Here is a 19,271-nt window from a genome sequence, read left to right as displayed (position 1 = left end):
CAGTTTTTTTTTTTTTTTTTTTTTTTTTTGTTGGGGGGCACTTAACCACTGAGCCACATCCCCAGCCCTTTCTATTTTTTATTTTGTCACAGAGTCTAAGTTGGTTAGGGTCTTGCTATATTGCTAAGGCTGGCCTTGAACTTGCCTGTTGTGACCTAGCTTTAAAAATTGATGTCACTTCCTTTGTAATCAAATCAACCCAACTTCATGTGGGAGGAAGCATAGACCGTACTTCTTGGGAGGAGTATCAGAGGCACATTTCAAGAAGAGCATATTGAATGGGAGATATTATTACAACCCTTTTGAAAAATAGTGTGTACTATTTAAATATGATACAACTGATGAATGGAGTAGGCATGTTGAGTGAAAAAAGTAGGTTACTGAATAATGTCTAAAAGCTGTATGACAGCAATCAAGAACATAAGTTTTGAAGTTAGAGTGCAAGAGGTAACTTTGTTTAAATACATTGTAAAACTATTTGCAAATTATGTAGCCTGTCAAAGCATCTATAAAATTTTTTTGTTTGTTTAAAGGAGATACTGTTGTAAAGTGCATATCAGACTGCTAGATGCTTAGTATAAATATGAATCATATATATGAATAATATATATAATTATATATGTGTACATGTAATATATAGATTTATATTATATATGAATATATAATACATATTAATTATATTTTATAAATATATATGTATAATATTTATGTATATGTATATACATACATACACGCACACACACACACACACACAGTCATGCATTGCATAATGTTTTAGTCAATGATGGATCATATATACCAGGTAATTCCATAAGATTATAATGAAGCTGTAAAATAACTCTCCCATTGATATTTTAGCTATCACAGTGGCATAGCATAACAAATGCATTTGTGGTAATGCTTGCATAAGCAGATCTGTGGTGCTAGTCATAAAACCATAGCAAATGAAATTATGTTGTTTTCATTTTTGGCGGTCCTGGGGATTGAATTTGGGGCTTTGCACATGGTAGGCAAGTGCTCTATCAACTGAGTTACATCCCTAGCCCCTTAAAATTATTTATAGTACATCATACTTAATAAATTACCATGTTACTTGCTTATGTATTTACTATTTATTATTATTTTATTATTATTATCTGGTACCAGGATTAAACCCAGGGGTGCTCAACCATGTCCCCAGTCTTTTATTTTTTTATTGTGAGATAGGGTCTTGCTGAGTTGCTTAGGGCCTTGCTAAGTTGCTGAGGCTAGCTTTGAACTTGGGTTCCTCCTCCCTCTGCCTCCCAAGTTGCTTGTGGCACTGTACATGTCTTGTCATTTTTTTAGAGTGTACTCCTACTTTAAAAAAAAAAAGTTTACTTTGAAAGTTTTTCACATTACTCTGGCAACAGCTATATCTCTTGACTTACCTTTGCCATCTAGGTTTGTGTAGGTGCACTTAGTCATGTTCAGACAAAGATGAAATTGCCTACAATGCATTTTGTAGAATGTATTCTCCTTGTTAAGTGACATGTTACTTAAGTATGAATATACGAAGTCTCTAAGTTTATAAAGGTCTCAAAAGAACATTCTCCACTGTCATTCATACATATGATACATAGGCTCAGGAGGGGCTAGTGGTTTTATCCACAGTCAAGTATCACACAGCCTGGCTACTGACTTGTCTCATTGATGAAATCTACTAAAATATGAAAAATAAAATCCTTGATAATGGTAATCATAGAATTTTTGATTACACACATATGCATGGATGATTGAATCCAGAGGTGGTCTGCCACTGAGCTACATCTTCAGTCCTTTTTATTTCAGACCAGTCTGTTATTCATGCTGGTCTCAAACTTGCAATTATCCTGCCTCAGTCTCCTGAGTAGATGGAATTATAGGTGTGCACCACTGTGCCCAGCAGTGGTTACATGTTAAATTAAAAAACCCTCCAAAAACATCATGGTGAATGCCTATTGTTCCAGAAGCTTGGGAGGCTGTGGCAGGAGAATCAGGTTCAAAACCAGCCTCAGCAATTTAGTAAGGCCCTAATCAACTTAGTGAGACCCTGCCCCAAATAAGGATGGGGATGTGATTCAGTGGGTAAGCATCCCTAGGTTCAGTCCCTGGTCCCAAAACAAAACCAACCAAAACAAACAAAAACAAAACAAAACCCAGAACAACAAAAACTATTTTCTATTTAAAAAAGAAGAGTTGTGGTATTCATCCAAAATGAGATATGAGAGAATAATAAAAGAAAATTGCCAATATGCCTCATAAACATAGAAGCAAAGATCCTCAGTAGAATATTGGAAATCTAATTTAGCAATATATCTGGGAGTAGGTTCCATGTACTGGTTTGGGGAATAATTTGGGAGAATCAAGTCTGATGGGCAAGATAAAGCATTCAATTTTGGATGTGTTAATGTTAGACATTCATGTAGGGAGGTGTTTAGTAGTTAGGAGTTCAGTGACAATGCCCTGGTAGGAGACATTACAATGTAGTTGAAAGAAAATGAAGGAAAATACAAAGAATCGGAGACCGATCTCCACAAATTAGTAATGCTTTATTAAATGGAGGAGCACATTTTCAAGAGGAAAATGGTGGTTGGCTGTAACAACCAACGACGTGTTGGTTTAGCAGGGCCACATTATGGGAGGAGTTTCTCAGGTGCCTTTAGTGTGCTTACTTTGGGCAGGTATGGGAATATTCTTGGTAAGGGAAATTACAAAAGTTCAGAGTCCTTAGTTTCCTTTTGCCAAGGGTGTTATAAATTTTTACCTCCTTCTAGTCACAAGATTAGATTACTAAGGAACTTAAATGCAAACAGAAGATATTAGAACTTTCATTGACACTGTAATGTTAAGAGATTGTTAAAAAATGAGGAAGAAACAGTATTGAGAACAATTAGAAGGTAAGATGAAAACCAGGACACTTTGTTGTCCTTGAATCATAAAGAAGAAAGAAAGGATCAAATATAACTCGTGGACCAAGAAAGATGATAGTTGAACACTAACAGCTGGCTTCTGCAACATCAACAGCATAGTAACTTTGACTTTGCAATTTTGATAAAATAGTGGATATGAAATTTTAATTGAAGTGGAATTGCCTGGAAGGAATAAATGTCTTGAAGAGTTTTGGTGTAAAGGGTGGAGTAATAGTTGGAGGGACTATAGTGTTTGAGAGTGATTTTTTTTTAAGGTGGCAGAATTTACAAAATGCACAGGATATGGTGGTGCATAACTGTAATTCCAGTGACTCAGGAGGCTGAGGCAGGAGGGTTACAACTTCAAAGCCAGCCTCAGCAACTTAGCAAGTCCTAAGCAACTTTGTGAGACCCTGTCTCACAAAATTAAAATAGGATGGGGACATGGCTTATTGTGGTTAAGCACCCTGTTGTTAAGCACCCACAGGGTACACCCCCCAAAAAAATTTACACAATGCTCATATACTAATGGAAATGATTCACTAAAGAAGAAATATTTCCTTATACTGAAGATAAAGCAATTAAGATTACACACCTGGAAAGCATAAAGAAAAAGAATAGAATAGATTTTCAGACACCTATGGGCTGACATTCAAAGCATACCAACATACATATATAGGGAACACCAAAAGAAAAATGAAGAGAGAATAGGGTAGAAAATATTTGAAGAAATAATAACTGAAAACTTCTGAAATTGGTGAACAATTACACAGAAGGAACTCAATAAACTCCAATTAAAATAGTTACAAAATGTCTCATAAGAAGAAATATCATAATTAAATGATGCAAATGAGAGACAAGGGAAAATTTAAAAAGAGTGGAAGAAAAGCAACATCGATGGAGTTACAATAAACTTCTTAGAGGCAATGGAGGCAGTATATAGTGGGATGATGAATTCAAAGTCCTGAAAGAAAAGATGACAACCAAGAATTTTGTGTACAGCAAAACTGACCTTCAGATATGAAGAAGTAAAAGCATTTCAAGATAAATGAAGACTGAGAGAAATTGTTTCCTCCAGACCTGCCATCAAAAAATGTTCATGAAAGTTCTTCAGGCTGAAAGAGAGTTATACCAGAGATAACCTGAATCCATATAGAACACCAAAAACAGCAGTTACGATAATTATGTAGATAAGTTTAAAACACAGTATAAATATACATGTGTCTTTTGTTTAAAAGTTAATTATATAAAATAGTAAAATTGCTTTAATTAACTTCTTACATATAAAAGTGTAATAATTATAAAATAAGGTGAGAACCACATTGGACCAAGAGAATGTCCTCAGACAATAACTCAAATCCAGGGGAAGCAATGAAAAGTTCCAAAAATGGTAAATATGTAGGTTATATATGAAATATTCCTTTGTGTGTGTGTGTGTATATATATATATATTTTCTAATATATATTTAGTTGTCAATGGAACTTTATTTATTTATATGTGGTGCTAAGAATTGAACCCAGTGCCTCATGCATGCTATGCAAGTGCTTTACAACTTAGCTATAAACCAAGCCCTTCCTTGTATATTTTTGCTTTCTCCTCTTGGCTTCTTAAAATTACAAAAGATTGTAGAAAATAATAATTGTAACATCGTTAGAATTATAACAGAAATGTATATAATACATATTGTTAGTGCAAAATGACCAAGCAGAGTACAGGCTTCATGGATCAGCAAAGCCTTTATTCAGCATCAAAGTTGTGCATCAGATGGATACACTTTCTGGTTAGAAAAGTGTATGGCTATGGTTACAGGAGAAATCAGGGTTTATATAAGTTATGTTGGGGAGGCTTAGCCCTTGAAGACTTTTAACAGGTTGTGGGTGAAAGGTTGCAAGCATCTGAAATTTGTTTTTACTGGGCACAATTTATATTAGGCAGTGTTTTTACTATGAATGAGATGGGTTCAGAGTTCAGAGATCAATGCTCATTCTAACCTCCAGGGGTCTTCGTATTGTCCTGGAAGCAAGATTGATGGACAGTTTACTATCACTGGGAAAGGATTTGATTAGGGAAAGGATCTCATTTCACAAGGACTGCCATCTTCAAAGTTTCTGTCTTACCTACCTTCCTCCCAGGCCATACTGTTTCTGGGGTTTTTCATTTTGGTCCTCATTCACTTCACATATGACAATGATACCACCAAGGAGGTGCAGGGAGCTTTATTGAAGAGAAGTTTCTGCATTTACTTGAATTATGAAAGTAATTAATCTGAAATAGATTATGGCAAGAAGCATATTGTAATCAGTAGAGTATCCACTAGGAAAATAATGAAAAATAAAGTATTAACAAAAGAGCCAGCTGGGTAGCATGTGTCAGCTACTCTGGAGGTTCCACAGGGAGGAGCACTTGATCCCAGGAGTTCAAGACCAGTCTGGGCAACACAGAACAATAAAAATATTAACAAAGGAATTAAAATGATGTGTTGAAAAATATTTCCTCAGTACAAGAGAAGATGGTAAAGGATAAACAGCAGATTAAAAAAAAAAAAAAAAAGCAAGGTGCAACCAATATGGAAAGCAGTACGGAGATTCCTTGGAAAACTTGGAATGGAACCACCATTTGACCCAGCTATCTTACTCCTTATTTTATACCCAAAGGACTTAAAAATAGCATACTATAGTAATGCATTCATATCAATGTTTATAGCAGCACAATTCACAATAGCTAAATTGTGGAACCAACCTAGATGGCCTTCAGTAGATGAATGGATAAAGATACTGTGGTATATACATACAATGGGATATTACTCAGCATTAAAAGAATAAAATCAGGGCATTTGCAGGTAGATGGATGGAGTTGGAGAATATTATGCTAAGTGAAGTAAGCCAGTCTCAAAAAAACAAAAACAAAAACAAAAACAAAAATCAAAAAACAAAAAACAAATGCCAAATGTCTTCTGTGATATGAGAATGGGAAGAATGGAGGAACTTTAGATAGGGCAAAAGGAAGGGATAAAAAGGGAGGGGGCAAGGGGTAGGACAGATGGTGGAATGAGATGGACATCATTACCCAAGTACATGTTTGAAGACATGAATGATGTAACTCTACTTTGTGTACAACCAGAGACATGAAAAATTGTGCTCTATATATTACTATGAATTGAAATGCATTCTGCTGTCATATATAACAAAAAACCCCACAAATTTTAAAAAAGATTGATTTTAGAAAGATTGAGTTACCTTAAGAAAAAAAAAAAAGGCAAGACAGGAGTTGGGGTTATAACTCAGTGGTGAAGTGCTTGCCTAGCATGTACAAAGCTTGGGTTTGTTACAGATCTGGGGACTTCTGGAAAACTGAGGCAGCTTAGTCCTTGTCCCAGATGCCAAGTCAATAAGGAGACATGATTTCGAAAAAAACACAAAAGTTTTATTGCTTTGCTAGCAAAAGAGAAACACAGGGGGCTTCTATCCCAGAATCTGTGATTCTGCCATCCTGGAAAACAGAGAGTTTTTAAAGAAGTGATTCATTTCAGGTATTCCCTGTGGAGTAGGGGCTTGTGATTCACTTGATAATTTGTGCCTTAGATCTTCTGGTGCCATCCCTGAAGTCTGAATTACTTGGTTTCTAAAGATAGATAACTTTTATCCTAGGATGGGAAAAGGGTAACCCTGCCTCCTTCCCACCCCTGCCAGATTAGGGAGGAAGAGGGTGAGAAGAGGAAAAGGAAACATGTTCATTTTAAAATAAGTCCCAGTGGCAGAGCAAGGGCTGTTTTCAAAGCATGAGGTAAATTACTGTTACAGAAACTTTCCTGTAAATCATTTTCTTTCTTTCCTTTTTTTTTTTTTTGTCGTGCTGGGAATTGAAACCAGGGCCTTTTTCATGTAAGGCAGGTGCTCTACCAACTGAGCTATATCCCTAGCTCTAATTCATTTTCCCTCACTACAGTATTAAGAATAATACCAAATTGAAAAGATGTGAATGAGTATCTAAAAAAAAAAAATTAAAGGAAGACTATATGCCTTTATTGCTATTCAGATTCCTTTGGAATAAGCAGAATTGCAGATGGATACTAATAGATATGGAAAATGACAAATCCCAAAATAATATGGTGTGGGAAGAAGGAATGTAGAGAAAAGCAGCACATTTATAGCATTGATACTTTCCCAGTGACAGAACAATCCCTAGAAAGGAAGCCAAAGCATTGATCCTTCCCCAAATAAATCTTTTCCCAATGACAGTAAGTACAATGGGATGCTGAAGGGACAGAGACAAACACTGAATGTTGACCCTAGACCCTCCACTCTTTCTCCAAGTAAAAATATTGTCCAGTAAAAACAAATTTTCAAGGTCGGGTTGTGGCTCAGTGGTAGAGCACGTGCCTAGCATGTGTGAGGCACTGGGTTTGATTCTCAGCACCACATATAAACAAACAAATAAAATCCATCAATAACTAATAAAATATTTAAAAAACAACAATAAAAACAAATAAAACAACACCAAAGTTCTCACAAACCTATTTCCTATTTCCTGAGTGCCCAAAACTGACCACTAACCCTAGACTCCTCTCCATCTTGCTCAGTAAGATAGACTCCAAATTCCTAAGTGCCCCCAAATGACAGCTCATTAATTAGGTCACCTCTCAGTATACCTATATAAGCTCAGTTCTCTACTTTGTTCAGGAGAGTGGGTTTCTACCAGGAGAGTGGGGCCATTCCCATGGATATAATTCTGTTCCTGAATAAAAATCTGTGAAGTTTGTATCTGACTGGGTATTTTTGTGCTAATAGATACAGTGGAATTTTTTTTTTTCTGATCATTGCTAGTGTCTGCTGTATGAGAAAGCCAGACTTAAATTTTTTTACTGTTTGCAGTGTTGGGGGTTTAACCCAGGACCTCATAGATGCTATGCAAGCACTGTACCATTGAGCTACAACCGTAACCCACAGACTTAAAATATTTTGACAACAAAAATTGAACAGTCTGTTCTGGGGCTGGGGGCCTGCCAGTTTGCGCTGGGGCAGCCACTACAGTCCTTGGATGCCAGTTCTTGTGAATATGCTGGAAAGAATTCAAGTGAAACACAGAGTAGTAAGCAAAAATTTAGTAGCGTAAGAAGCAAGGATAACGTACAGCATAGAAACTGTATTGACCACCTCCGAGAGAGGATGGTGTGTGTTTTTTTCCCTGCTTTTTGGTACCATTACAGAACTGGGGCCTTCTGAGAAATTGAGGAAATGTGAAAACCTCCACCCCCTTCAAACCCTGATTCTTGCCTTCAAGTCAGAAAGATTTCAGACACATCACTCAAAGTAATAGAAATGGGTTCATTGAAAAGAAAATGGTGAGGGGACATTCATTCTCAAGGGAGAGAGTGGATCCTTTCAGAGAGGTAGAGGGGCAGTGTGCCTCTCCTACCCTCCAGTTTTATTGGGATCCCAGAGAAGTTTCCATAGAGTCCTGCCCAGGTCTGCCTCTTGACTTTTGACTGATAGCAAGATAACATTAGACTTTCAAATACCCAGTGCCATGACAATTCTAGGTCACGCTGGCCCAGGCTGACAGGTTCTAATTGGACTCTTAACCAGTTTCAAGATCTGGTCTGTGAAAAGGCATACAAAAGTTTCCCCCCTTTAGGGTAACTGTGTTTCTCTTTTTGACATTATTTTATGCCTGCATTTCTCCTGAAGATAATAGTTCCTGAGTAATGTTACATAACCTGTCCACTTAAGTCAGCCAGTACTGCAGGTAAATTGCTTCTTGGACAAGAAAGCATGTGGGGGTAATCAAAGGGGGAATATTTTATAGAACCATTCTGTTAATCTCATGTTCCCACCATTCACATCTATCTGTTCCCTAAGAGTTCTAGGGATTGAACCCAGGGGTGCTTAACTACTGAGCCACATCCCCAGCCCTTTTTATTTTTTGAGACAGGATCTCACTAAGTTGCTTAGTGCAACTAAGTTATTGTGGCTGGCTTTGAACTTCTAATTCTCCTGTCTTAGTCTCCTGAGCCACTGAGATTACAGGCATGCACCACCATCCCAGGCCTGTAAGCATTTTCATTAGAAAAGAAAAAAAGGTTTCAAATCAGTACATAACCTTCCACCCTAAGAAATTAGGAAAAGAGCAAATTAAATCCAAAGCAAGCAGAAGAAAGAAAATAAATATTAGGATGTAAATCATTGAAATAGAAAAAAGAAAAACAACAGAAAAAAAATCAATAAAACCAAAACTTGTTTCTTTGAAGAAATCAACAAAACCCACAAAACTTTTCAGAAATACAATTTAAAAGATCTAAGTAAAATAGTCATTCCACATAGATGGTCTTGAATCTCAATATTTTAAGATTACGAAACTTTCTGAAATAATCAATAGATCCAATTCAGTACCTATCACATTTCCATTAGGCCTTTTTTATACAACTGATGAACTGGTTCTAAAATTTATACAGAAAAGCTAAGAATCAAGAATAATAAAAATACCCAGGTGTGGTGGAACACACCTAAAATCCTAGTGATTTGGGAGGTTGAAACAGGAGGATTGCAAATTCAAAAAGAATAGTAATTTTTTTTTTTTTTTAGAGAGAGAGAGGTAGAGAGAGAGAGAGAGAGAATTTTAATATTTATTTTTTAGTTTTCGGTGGGCACAACATCTTTGTATGTGATGCGGAGGATCGAACCCGGGCCGCACGCATGCCAGGCGAGCGCGCTACCGCTTGAGCCACATCCCCAGCCCCAAAGAATAGTAAATCTTGAAAAAGAAGAACTAAGAGAACTTATGCTTCTTGATTTCAGAGCTTTACTACAAAGCTGCATTATTCAAGACAGTGTGACCCTGGCAGACATGTAGACCAATCAAACAGAACTGAGATTCCAGAAATAAACCCTTACTTTTTTGGTCAGTAGCTATTTGACAAACGTGCCATGGCAAGTCAATGGGGCTGGGATAGATAGTCTTTTCCATAAATGATGCTGGAATAATTGAATATCCACACCACATGCATAAAAGATGAGTTTCGGGGATTGAACCCAGGAGCACTTTATTATACCCCAGCCCTTTTCTTTCTTTCTTTTTTTTAAATTTGAGACAAGTTCTAAATTGCTAAGGCAATTCTGCCTCAGCCTCTGGAGTCGATAGGATTACAGGCAGGTGCCACCCTGCTTGGCTCAATAAATCTATTTTAGAAAAATGACAGAGGTATAAGAGTTGAGGGTGTTTATAAGTGCATGGTTAAAATGAGCTTAAAATGTAATTTAAGGGCAGGGGTTGTGGCTCAGTTGTAGGGCACTCACCTAGCATGTGTGAGGCACTGGGTTTGATCCTCAGCACCACAAACCTAAAATAAAGTTATTTTGTCCATCTACAACTAAAAACTTAAAAAAATGTAATTTAAGCTGCTAAGAAAAAGATAAATTTTCTTACCTTTTGAAATAGTGGGATAAATGAATTATATGAGAGAGCAGGCAAATTATTGGAGTTAACTTACTAGAGGGAGTTAGATGCAAAGATAAGAATTGATCAGAAAATGGGATGATTAAAATTGAGATACTGTTGAACTGATAATGAAAAACTTAAACCAGGCATGGTGGTTGGTGTCTGAAGTTCCAGCTACTTAGGAGATTGAGGTGGGAGGATCACTTGAGTCCAGGAGTTCCAGCCTAGACAACATAGCTAGAATTTCAGAGGGGCGGGGAGGGAGAGAGCGCATGCAAATAAAAAAAAACTTAAAAATATGATTATGAATGGAGGCAATTGGTTCCGGCAGTATGGAAAGGAAAATCATTGGAAGTAGGAGGAAAAGTGATGAAGGGATCATTCATAAGTATCTCAACAGTTGTGAGTAGAGCTGCAGTGAGTGACAATGATATAGGAACTAAAATCTTCAAAGAGTGACCCAGGAGGTAGTAGATGACTGCTAGAAAGAGGAGACATTTATACAAGAGTGTTACAACAGGAGATTCAAAGTTGGAGTTAAGAGACAAGGACAGAAAGAATCAGGTAGGGAAAAAAAAAGAAAGAATAAGGTAGAGTGAGAACAGATAATGGTTAGGATTATATGTTTATAGAGTCAAAAACCCAAGAAACAGTGCTGGGGATTTAGCTCAGTTGGTAGAGTGCTTGCCTAGCATGCACAAGGCCCTGGCTTCAATCCCCAGCACCATTAAAAAAAACCAAAACAAAAAACCAATATCCTGAGTGGTTATGGTAATGGTCAAATATGTTCTATTACATCTATAGTATGTGATGTATTTGATGTATTGTCATAGTAGCAATCTAGGAAGAAGTCAAAGCTAGTCAGCCTACTTTTCTGAGAACATAAAAGAAGATTGTGTAATTTATAAACAAATTTATTTTCTGGAGTCTGGGAAGTTCCAAGATTAAGATGCTGGCATCTGGTGGGGGCCTTCCTGCTGCATTTTATGACATGATGTGGCAGGAGGTTCCCCATGGAAAGAGAACAAGCATGCTAGCTCAGGTCTCTTTTTCTCTTCCTTGTCTCATAAAGCCACTAATTCCATCATGGAGGCCCCAACTTCATGATCTCATCTAAACCTCTTTTAAAATCTATAAATATATGGAGATTAAGTTTCCAACACATGAAATTTGGTACATATAGGAATACATTTGAACCATGGCATAATACAAACTGTAAAGGAAGAAGAATTGTGGAATGATTTACTTTTAATTAAAGGCTCTCTAGAAGTAAAGTGGGATTCAGAACTGCAGAAATAAAAGTCTTAATAACATCTGGACTGTACACATTTCATTCTGTTACTGTGTTCCTGATCCTATGGCAGTGACATCATAATGACCATGAATGCAAGTGAAGAAAAGTAATAACCAGTGACAGGGCCACAGACACTCTGGTTTTCGCTGTCTTGGTGGGTGGTCTGGTAAAAGAGTTTGGGAGAGGCTTGTGCTGATGATCAAAGGGAAGATTGAAGTGTTCATTTGAGTTATGTGGGACTTTTTGGTGCTATGGGTGATCTGTGCTCTTCCCTCTGACTTGAAGTAAAAATTAGGCCAGAAATCTTGTATTTATTTATTCACATTGACTATTTTTAAAAGTCTCTCTCTTTTTTTGATAGTTGTAGATGAACAGCATGCCTTTGTTTATTTTTTATGTGGTGCTAAGGATCAAACCCAGTATCTCACAAATGCTAAGCAAGTGCCCTGCCACTGAGATACAGCCCCAGCCGCTCACATTGACTTTTTGTCATCTATGGTGGCATTGAATCTTGAATGGAAAATTCAGCAATCAGGAATTGGGCATGGAAAAGGAGGATGTACTTTCTTGATGCTCTTTGTAAAGGGTAGGACATTCCAGGTTTCCCGATGATTTGAGATTTTTCTTTATGTTCTTTTGTCTTAAAAGGAGTTTTGGGTTGGACACAATATCTTTATTTATTTTTATGTGGTGCTGAGGATCAAACCCAGTGCCTCGCGCATGCCAGGCCAGTGGGCTACCACTTGAGACACATCCCCAGCCCCTTGAGTTTTGGTTGTTTGATTCCCAAAACTAGAGAATCTAATCAGTTTGGGAGTCAAATTATGTGTACTTGTTAAAACAGATTGCTGGCCCTTTTTTTCTGCCTCCCTGCATTTTCTGATGCAGTAGGTCTATCTGTGCCTGATAATTGGCATTTCTAACAAGTTTCCAGGTGATGCTGATGCCCTTGAACTGTAGTTGGAGTACCACTAGGTTACAACTATATGAATTTCTTCAGAGTAATGTTTTTGATACTGTGGTAGACACATGGTAAGTGTAATGGGTTCACTTGTGTTCTTCAAAAAGTCCTATCTCCCAATACTTCAGAATGTTATCTATTTGTTAATAGTCTTTGCAGATTTAAGTAGTTAAAATGAGGCCAGAGTGGAATAGGATGGGCCCATAATCCAATATGACTGGTGTCCATATAAAAAAAAAGACACATAGAGGCACAGGCAGAGGGAGAACACCATGTGACTACATATGCAGAAAGAAAATGAAGTCTTGCAGCTGGTCAAGGAACACCAAAGATTTCCAGCAAACCAACCAAAGTTAAGAAGAAGCATGGAAGGATTCTGCCCAACAAGCTTCAGATGGTGCATGACCTTGAAGACATCCTGGATTTTGGATTCCTAGCCTCCATAACTGTCAGATGATAGGTTTTTGTTGTTTTTAAGGTGCCTAGTTTGTAATGCTTTGTTCTAGAAGCCCTTGAAAATGATTACACTAAAGTTACTCCCAATCTGTCATGCCCTTGTATAATCCTGAGTATGGGTAGAACCAACATTTCAAACTGACAGGGAATAGCAAATATGATTGAATGTCACTGCTATGATTAAGCTGTATCACATAAGACTATTCTTAGCAGACTGGAAAGAGAAATTTTTTTCTGTTGGACTTAAAGAAGCAAACTGCCATGTGGTAGCTTAGAACATGAGATGGCCCTAGGACAAACTTCAGCCAGTAGCCAGTAAGATTGAGGGAGCCGCAATCCTATTACCACAAAGAAATGCATTCTGCTACTACATGAATGGGCTTATTGATTAGAGAGGACATTCTCTAGTCAATGGTGTGGATATGACACTGTGGGATCTCTTATGCAGTATTGATCAGATCTCAGCCGAGGCTATAGTAATCTGATGATTCTTCTGGGCTGAACATTTGCAGTAACTCATTCCTGTGGCTGGGAGTTGATGCTGGCTATCTATTGGGAGCTCAGCTCAATCTGTTGACTGCAGCACTTAATATGCACCTTGTGTACTATAGTGGTTTCTGAACCGTTCTTATAAGGTGGCTGATCCCCAAGAGCAAGTGTCCCAAGAGAACCCAGCAATTGTTTCAAAACTTTTAAGGGCTTTTCAGACCTGTCTTTGGAAGTGATATAGCATCACTTGTTGTTTCTATTGTTTGAAGCAGTCACCAGCCAATCCAGATAAAAGGAAGGTGATATCTACCCCATCTCTTCATGAATTAGTGTCAAAGAACCTGTGGGCAATATTTATATTTAAGAACTGACTCAGTGTTATGGATATATATTTTACATATAATAAAATGCATAGTTCTCAAGTGTGGGTTTCAATGAATTTTAACAATTATACTCTTCCATATACCACCTGAAGTAAGGTATAGAACACTTTAAAAAATTCTTGTGTCTGTTCTAAATCATTCCCATTTTTTCATGTGAATATATATAAATGGAATTATATACTATATCTGCATGTATGTGTATTTAGGTTTTTTCACTCAACAGTGGACTGAAATTCAGTCATAAGTTGCCAATATCAGATTTTTTTATTGCTATTGTTTTATTGTATGAGTATTAAACAGTTTGTTCATTCCCCACCTGTTGTTGGACATTTGTGTAATTTCTGGTGTGTGATTATCATAAATGAGGATATTATCACAATCTTGCATACATCTTCAAATTTTATCAGAATGTCTCTGGGAGTACTACTCTTTTAAAATAATCAAATCCATAATGCCCTTTTATTTCATTTACTTCTCTAGATCATAAAGATTTGCTATCATGAAATTTTGGCATTTAGAAGTCTAAATTCCTCACAAAACCAACTTCTCTACAACCTTCTTCAAATCTCATACACTAGAGGGAAAAAAATAAAGAGCAAATTATCTTTCCAAATTTATTTTCTGTGTGTAGAAGGAAAAGGATAGTATTGTTAGAAGAGTGAGATGTCATAACTGACTATAAATTGAAAGTCTAGGCTTAGTAATAAGGACACTTATGTCCTTTCTAGGTGATCCTAACCCCAATATGTTGCTATTGTTGCCAAAGTGGCAGGGAGGATCATTATGTTTTTCAGAGAACAGAAGTCCCTTTAAGAGGGCATAATAATCAGTTCAGGATTCTTCAAAAGAGCACAGTTGTACTTGTCAGCTCTTTAGGATACCGGCAAATTATTACTGTTAGAAGTGGAGGACTGAAGGAAATCTTAATGTACAAACTCCAAACCTTTGTAGTCTTGGAAAGGAAACTTCTTTTGTAAGAAAAGGCTAAGGCTTCTGCTATGGACAGAGTGGTTTTTTAGAATAGGTTATTGGGGTAATGATTCATTATCCAGGTAATGAAATGTTCAAAGAGAATTCTTAATTAAATCTTCCCCTTGTGTTCCACCTACTGGTCTTGAATGCAAAACAATTATTAACTTGAATATGTAGAGAAGAAAATGACCTTGGGGTTGATTAGGGGCTGATATTTTTAAAGGCCGATGGTGTCAAATACAAATTTAAAATCTGTATCTACTACACTCAATCTCTAGTATGACTCTAGATTAATGAGGGTACCCTGGGAAATTAAGTCAAAATATGAAAAATTCATGACAAATTATGAAAAATGCATGATAATGATAAACAAGACATTTATTTTTCATACTCATCTGAGGATAAGGAAAAAAGTTTGTTTAACCTACTGGTTTTCCTGGAATGTTCTCCATTCATTCCATAGAATTGGATATGCAGCTCAGTAACAGAGGGTTTTGTACCCTTAATTCAGAAATAAAACTTCCTTTGAATAGAATGGTCAAAGGGTGAGCCTTTGTGAGCAGCTTCTCTGGTGCACAGCCAGACTTCCTCTCTGAGTGAAGCTTTTTCCACATTGACCACACAGATAGGGTGTCTCTCCTGTGTGGATTTTGCCATGCAGAATACAATTCCCCCTGGTGTGGAAACTCTTCCTGCACTGGGTACAGGCATAGGGTTTTAGACCTGTGTGGACTCTAATGTGAACAATTAAGCTTCCTTTCTGACTGAAAGCTTTTCCACACTGATCACATCTATAGGGCTTCTCACCACTGTGAACTCTTCGGTGAACAGCAAGGTTACTTTGATTCCTGAAGCTTCTTTGACAAATGGCACACTCATAGGGTTTCTGTCCAGTGTGGAGTCTCTCATGGACGGCCAGACTACCACGCTGACTAAAGCTTTTCCCACACTCCTTGCACTGATAAGGCTTCTCTCCCGTGTGTATTCGCTGATGTGTAACAAGATTGCCTTTGGCCCTGAAGCTTTTTCCACAATGGGTACACTCAAAGGGCTTCTGACCAGTGTGAATTCTCTCATGTAATGTTAGACTACCTTTTTGCCTGAAGGACTTTCCACATTCTTGGCACTCATAGACCTTCTGTCTCACCCCAGGTGAATCTTCCGGTAGTGTCTTAGAATCTGGGGATTTTTGTTCCAGCTTCTCTCTTCTGAAAGAATTCTGGAAATCCCAGCTTGAGGATCCTGTGGCCTCAGAGTGATCATATTTGTGGTGAGCTTCTGTCATCACATCTGATAAAATGAGAGGGAAGTCATGTAAGAGGTACCAATATGCTGAGTGAGAAGAATATGGAAAATAGAAACACAATCGTTCGAGTGCTTATTAAGTGCCAGGCATTAGACTATGAACTTTGCATAGATAATTTAATCCTGGAATAATTTAATCCTATGGGATTGCTACAGATCAGGAAAAGAGAGCATAGGGAGGTTGTCAAGACCATGTAGCTAAATAAGTTAGAGGTGGGTTTCAAACACTGGAATACTCCATAGCTGTGTATTGCCTCTACATTTAATTTAGTCTTCCAAATAATCTTGTGAGGTAGACACAATTACCTCTATTTTGTAGGTAAGAAAATAGGCTCTGAAAATCAAGGAAAACATACAGGATCACACAAGAGCCCTGTACTCAAGCTTTATCTGATTCCTAAACAGGTGTGGTTCCAGGATGTAAAGGGTCTAAAGCTTTAAAACTTTAGAGGTACCCCTTTAAAAAAAAGTACAAAATTGGGCAAAGGGTCCTGAAGAGACCAATGCAAGCAAGGGCTCCGGACACACAAGCTGTATTAGTTCTATGAAAAGTCAACCCAATTCCACCCTATTCCTTAAGTTTGCTCTTAAGAGTGGAGTAAGCGCTATGACCTTAGAAAATATGTAGCACAATCCTAGATTTTATACGTCTATTGTCTTTAATACCTGCAACTGTACAAGTCAGAACTCATTGTTCCATTTTACAGATGAAGGCTTGGAGCTTAAGGAAGTTAAGTAACTTATCTGATATTAAAATATAGTCAGGAAATTATAGAATCTAACAAATTCCTTCCTTTAAAATCTATACTATTTTTAGTTTATTTAAGCTATGGTGGAACTAAAATAAATTTTGGTTTGGAAGTTATTCTCAAACTTCATATGTAGGTATCAATAATATTTTCCAATACTGTCCTGTATCTGAGCCTCTTATGTGCTTTAAATATGGATCCATTCATCACTGTTTTTTTTTTCCCTATGGAAAATTTCTCCTTATTTCCTGCTTTATTCTTATCCAGTGATAGTGCTGACAGTTAAAGGTGCTCACTCATTCTGATATTACTTCGCGTCTACCTCCATGTCTAGACTGTTCTCTTGCTCTGTTCTGACTATTTCTATGCATGCGAGGGCTAGCATAGCCCTCTAGCTTGCAGGCTTTTTCTGTAACCCCTAGGAATAGTGAGCTCCATCAAAGGAACGTCTCCTCTGCTTCCTCAGACTGAGGACCAGTGCTGAGGACATGGACTCTGAGTATCTGTGTTCAGAAGACATCCCAGCCACCAGTGGACTCACTCACTGAAAAATGCTACATTCTGGGCATATCTTCCATGACAGTCCAGCAGGGTAGCTGTTGGAAATCCAAACATGTCCACTCCTGCTCTATAATCTTAATCACCACCTCTTCATATAATTCTTCCATGGGCTGTTCCTGAGCACCTAAGGAGGGAAAAACAAAAACAAAACAACAAACAGAAAAAGGCAGAATTTTTAAGTGCGAAGGATAAACAGGAACTGAGTAGAAAAAGGACATTTTGATTGCTCGATATAACATAATCATATATAATGTCACTGTAAAATGCGTTCAAAGACAAAAGGATAACACAGACATGAGTCTAGAAGGAAATAGGAGGCAGGAAAGCAAAGAACACAAATATATATATTTTTTCCCCATTTAATGGTCACTCCTGTTTGTATTTTGATTTTGGCATGAGAATGGGATCTTCCATTTCCTAACTGCTGCCTGTTATTTTCTAAGCCCCAAAGAATTCAGAATCCTAAAAAAACATTTCAGCTTTCATAACTGGCTCCTGTCCAGTTTCTCTTAGATTATAAGAACCAAATAAGGGATTTCATGTTACCTTTGAACAATTCTTAGGAAGTTCTAGACCCAGGCCCACCCCTCTCCTGCTCTACTTTTTCCCTTTTGGAATATTCCTTCTAACTTCAGGACCCTAATTTCTGAACTGTTATACTTTATTTATGTAATGGTTTAATGTATAATCTTTGTTTCTCTAATATGTCCTATCCTGATTTAAGGAATTAGTATTATGATACTACAATTCTTTGTCTTGTTAACCTGGGCATTCTTGACAACTGCATATTTAGCTATATGTTGTGATGACTAGGAACTCTTACTTGGAGGATGCACTTCCAACTTGTTCAAAGTGCCAGCAAATTCACTTGAGAGTTCAAGGTATTACTGATCAACAACTGCACATCCACCAAGAGTCACTGGAAAACTACATGGTACCTGCTGCATGGGGATGGACTCTTGTTATTGAGGACTCCAGGAAATAGGCTTTGGTCAGATCAAGTGGGTAGAACCTACAACTCTCCATCTCCACGCCCTGTGAGGTCTTCAACAAATAACAATTCAGTTGTGTCTCCAGAACCTTCTTGGTTAATAAGGGGGTAATTGTCATTGTCCTCTCTCTGAAGAATCAAATTCTGGAAGAAACTGGTTTTATAACAGAATACACTGCTTTTCCTATCAGAAATGCATAGAATCCTTTGAAAAAAGCTCAGAATTAGGTCCCTAGAAACTGGGACTTTTGCCTTCGCTTCCTCAAATAACCAATCTGCTCTGACTCCATTACCTCATTTACTGAATAGATTAATATCCTTCTTATCAAGTAGCTCCTGGGAGAACAGAAGAGCTAAATGTTAGATCTCTAACTGGGTCTACAGATTTAAGGCCTAAGATCTAGAGTTCTCATCTGGGGGGCCTCTTGGGGTAGAGTTCCAGAATTAGTAGCTTGTGTGTGTGTGTGTGTGTGTGCACACACCCAACTCCAGTTTATCTTTTCCCTATTTTCCACCCAGAAGGGTCTCCTCACCTCCCTAGGGGCCCGTGTCTTCTTCCGGTCCCTCTATGGAACCCTCACGGCGGGTGTGCACCTGCCTGTATCCCTTCCCTCTGCAGAATGCTGTGCCTTCGCAAACGCCTAGCCCTGCCGACACCGCAGTCCTAGGGGCCCAGCTACGCGCTGCAGACCCTCCCCGCCTGCCGCAGGCCCCCAGGCCCGCCCCGCGTCCTGGACTCAGCCTCCTGCTTCCAGCCCAGTGGACG

At 37.9% G+C, this 19,271-nt stretch overlaps 1 protein-coding gene across 4 annotated transcripts; it reads right to left on the bottom strand.

Annotated features, from left to right (window-relative positions):
• Nucleotides 1-15,259: 15,259 nt before the first annotated feature.
• Nucleotides 15,260-19,271, bottom strand: Znf32 (zinc finger protein 32). 4 transcript variants are annotated; one of them, XM_015498929.2, is made up of 3 exons: nt 19,039-19,271; nt 17,499-17,638; nt 15,260-16,189 (listed from the first exon to the last, which is right to left on the bottom strand). In XM_015498929.2, exons 2-3 carry the CDS (start codon nt 17,566-17,568, stop codon nt 15,438-15,440), a joined length of 822 nt encoding a protein of 273 aa, XP_015354415.1. In that variant the 5' UTR covers nt 17,569-17,638; nt 19,039-19,271; the 3' UTR covers nt 15,260-15,437. The 4 variants fall into 4 exon arrangements, with proteins under 4 accessions (XP_015354415.1, XP_048663501.1, XP_048663502.1 ...); XM_048807544.1 differs by lacking the exon at nt 19,039-19,271 and adding an exon at nt 18,453-18,986; XM_048807545.1 differs by lacking the exon at nt 19,039-19,271 and adding an exon at nt 18,338-18,357.

The sequence above is a fragment of the Marmota marmota genome, unplaced genomic scaffold (genome assembly GCF_001458135.2).
Source record: "Marmota marmota marmota unplaced genomic scaffold, marMar, whole genome shotgun sequence".
NCBI lineage: Eukaryota > Metazoa > Chordata > Mammalia > Rodentia > Sciuridae > Marmota > Marmota marmota.
Note: the sequence above shows the minus strand (reverse complement) of the source record. Positions and strands in the feature narration are given on the sequence as shown.

What these genes read in the sequence shown, in the direction of transcription:
- Znf32 (XM_015498929.2), bottom strand. Translation starts at nt 17,568, where the DNA reads ATGTTTGGATTTCCAACAGCTACCCTGCTGGACTGTCATGGAAGATAT. An exon ending in CCAGAATGTAGCATTTTTCA is followed by an intron (nt 16,190 to 17,498) that starts GTGAGTGAGTCC and finishes TCATTTTATCAG; the next exon opens with ATGTGATGACAGAAGCTCAC.